The sequence below is a fragment of the Austrofundulus limnaeus genome, unplaced genomic scaffold (genome assembly GCF_001266775.1).
Source record: "Austrofundulus limnaeus strain Quisiro unplaced genomic scaffold, Austrofundulus_limnaeus-1.0 Scaffold834, whole genome shotgun sequence".
In the NCBI taxonomy this organism is placed as follows: Eukaryota; Metazoa; Chordata; class Actinopteri; order Cyprinodontiformes; family Rivulidae; genus Austrofundulus; species Austrofundulus limnaeus.
This window is the reverse complement of record NW_013953236.1, coordinates 123,002-126,444: the sequence shown is the minus strand read 5'-3', so window position 1 is coordinate 126,444 and position 3,443 is coordinate 123,002. Positions and strand designations below refer to the sequence as shown.

General features: G+C 37.7%; 1 protein-coding gene across 1 annotated transcript in view; it reads right to left on the bottom strand.

Moving 5' to 3' along the window:
* LOC106532819 (ataxin-2-like protein) overlaps nt 1-3,412 on the bottom strand; it is a gene marked incomplete at its 3' end in the record, with an annotated part of 5,039 nt that extends 1,627 nt beyond the window's left edge. Inside the window, 7 exon segments of the mRNA XM_014028976.1 lie at nt 265-386; nt 1,130-1,289; nt 1,374-1,445; nt 1,736-1,792; nt 2,114-2,153; nt 2,720-2,840; nt 3,175-3,412. Coding sequence (XP_013884430.1) covers nt 265-386; nt 1,130-1,289; nt 1,374-1,445; nt 1,736-1,792; nt 2,114-2,153; nt 2,720-2,832 — 564 coding nt within the window.
* Between the last annotated feature and the right edge of the window lie 31 nt (nt 3,413-3,443).

Below are 3,443 nucleotides of genomic sequence, written 5' to 3'. Positions count from 1 at the left end.
TTTTACGAAGAGCCATTTTTCTCCCTATAAAATGGTCATGTGACTAGGACATAAGGGTGTCCAGGGACTCCAGGGGGTTAAACGTCAAATTAATCGTTATTGGCTAAATACCACAATTAATCGTGAATTTTTTTGCCACTATTGCCCAACCCTACTGTGAACCTGACTGATTCTTATATGCATGAAAAACCTTTTATAAACATTTTTTCAACAACTTCCCCATAAGGGCTCTCACTCTGCTAATCAAAGGAAAAAACAACTTACTGCATCATTGTCAAGATCATAACTTTCTCCATTGCTGTCTCCTCCTTCCCATTTCTGTAAAACCTTCTCCTTATGTTCTCCGTTGATGCGGCTGGAGCTGATGGCTGTGTCTGTAAAAGAGTCTAAACACAAACACAGGAAAAATGGTTAAGCACAAAAAGATAAAACTTTTCATTTTAGCAGCTCCTAGGTGAGTCAGACAGTTTATTTCAACCATATTTCAGAAAAAGAGAAGACATCTTCATCTTCTCTTACTACAAGATTTATGAAGGACAGGGTATATACAGAAATTCTGAAGTTAAACTTAATACCTTTTAATGCCTTTTTAATACCATCCCAATGTTTTTTAATACCAACACGACTTCAAGTTGAAACTGTTGCGGCAACTGCTTTAACCTATAATTAAAGTTACTAGATACATAGTTATTTCTTTGCCTTAATTAAACACTGATCTATATACAATTATTTGTTATTTAACCCTAAATTCAAGACAAGTGTTTTCATTATGTGTAGGAAGAGCAGTGCTATCAGTAACAGGTCATCTGCTCTCGCACGTCCCAGGAACTCAGAACCAATGATGTCACACAACCATCCTCTAAATAAAATCTGTGTATGTCCATCTGTATTTTAAACATGTATTAAAACTTTTGCTGAAGATGAGACTTTGGATACATTTAGTTAAATATTACATCGTGTATCATAACTTACAATATTTGATAAATCATTTAACATGACTCAAACTGCGTTAAGCCTTTGCACAATCCAATAGTTTAACCTGAAGTTATCAAACATTAAAATGTGAGAAAATGTCTAAGGTTTATGTTTCAGCAGACATTCTTCAGTCTGAGTAAACACGTGTTCGTACCTCTAGTGGCAAAGCTGAGGTCGACGTCCCTGCAGATCATTGTAACCAGATCAGATGGGCTGAAGATCATGGTGTCTGTAATGTCCTCCCTCCGAGGTGGAACTGATGTCGATCCCTCTTCCTCGCTGCGTTTATGTACAGCATCCACAGCTAATTCACACTTTAAAAAATAAAAGACAGAACTGTAGGAGTGATGTAATTTCCAGTACTTCAATAATTTGAGTGAGGAAGATGAGTTTCTTACCCGAGAACTGAGTGTCTTAAATATGCCTTCAAACACATTGCCATTCTTCACTCTAATGTCACAAGTGGATCCCTGCAAAAATGTTTTACTTGTATTAATTTACAAAAATAAATAAACAATGTTATCTATATTTAAAAATTTGACACTTTAAAGCTATATTGTAGCTGTACTTTTAGCTTTTTGAGGTGTTGATGCTAAAAATACTTTGAAAAGTAGGATTTTGCAAAATACACCAAACAAAAGGAGAAATTGAGATGTAGATAAGATGATTATTGTAACAAAGGAGATGTTGAAAATAATCATTCTTCTAGAACAATTTTCATGATCTGAGAAGAACATTAGAAATGAGCCAAATGTCTTACCACAACAGCTGTGAGGAAATGAAGCATTCTGGCATTGTTGTACACACCCTCAAACACCTATAGATGGGAAAATACATAAGAATTTATCAAGACAAAGATTCGTAGAAACAGAATACAAAGACAAATAAATACAAATGTAAAAAAGGCCCAATCTGTTAGGAAAATAAGTTTTGAGAAATAGTTTCCAACTGTGGTAAAAATGTGTTTGAAACTTAAGACTCTATACAGATCAAGTTTATATAAAAATATGGTGTTTTCACCGTTTTTTCTCCGTGTTACATAATATAAGTGCATATTTTACAACTTTTTAAATCTAATTTACAAAATTAAAACTATATGGGGGTTTCTTTATAAATATTTCTGGTTCAGGATACTCACAGGGGATGACTGGAAAGAGGGTTTTGCAGAAGGTCGATTTCTGGTAAGATAAAAGAGAACTGTTTATGTATATTTTTCGTATTGAATATAAATACATTTGGCTCATTTAAATCAAACACTCAAGAAGACCATTCAYTGATATTAAATCAACATTCAACAAAGAATCCTGATGTCCATCTGTAACGCTGTAACATTCATAGCCAGGGTTACAAAACAAAGACGACGCAATAAAGAGGTTTTACACACAGCTAAAAATATAGCATGAAACGACCTTCTTTACTACGAAAATGTCGCCATCACGCATTTATAACAAGAGATACGTACATTCGGAGATTTAGCATTGACAGGCCTGATAAAACTTTATATCTCCTTTACGCTTTGCTGCTTTATTGTTTTCACCTATTTAGACCCGTCCCTCTGTATTGACAAAACAAACCGAYCATTTTTATTGGTCCACTTTTACTGTCCATCAAGAATAAATATATCTCATTGGCTAAAACATAAGCTAAGTCACGCCCACTGAGAGCGTAGCGCTTTAACCGGTAGGCCTGACAAACACAAGACAAGCCCCGGACTGCCCTACTAAGACAACCCCGTCTCGCTTACCTTCCACCCGGTGTCCGACTGCCGCTGACTGGGGAAGACATGCCGCCCGGGCCTGATGTTCCGTTTGACGTTTTTCTCCCGCCAGAGCCGGGTTGCTGCTGGGGTTTCAGCATTGCGAAGGCTTAGAAAGTACCAAATTTGATCTAACTTATTAAAATTGATACCTCTCGAGAAGAAGCTGAACAACTATCTTTAGCAGCAGCACCAGACCAGCGCCGGTGTAACCTCAAAAAAGACCGGCTACTCTCGCCTGTGGCCTAAAATGTTGAGGCAAAAACCCTTCGATAATTAAATTAAATGTAACAAAGAAGTTAACAAATTTCCCCCAAAACCACCTACTTCGTTACTACACAATTTATGTCAAAGAGACCAACAAATTACGGAATATCAGTTTCCGTGTAATTATTTAGCAATAACTGGCTAAGTTAGCGGTAGCTCTTGATCCTGAAGCTCACTTCGGGCGCTTTTCCCTCTGGGTTTTACTGTTCCCCTCTCTGTCTTGTCGTCTTAACTCCGGCGCCGCTGGCTCTTCTGTAAATGAATTAAGGACTCGGCGTTATTGTCAGTGGTTGCTTTAAGGAGGCTGAGAATTTTCAGGTTTCTCTCTGAAAACCTGCTGCGGTCGGTCAACTCCACCTTTCGGTAGGTTCACTTGACAATCCGCGCGCTGCTGACTGTAACCGGTGTTGTGTTGAAAAAAGCACCCCGGCCACGCTAAGTGCGT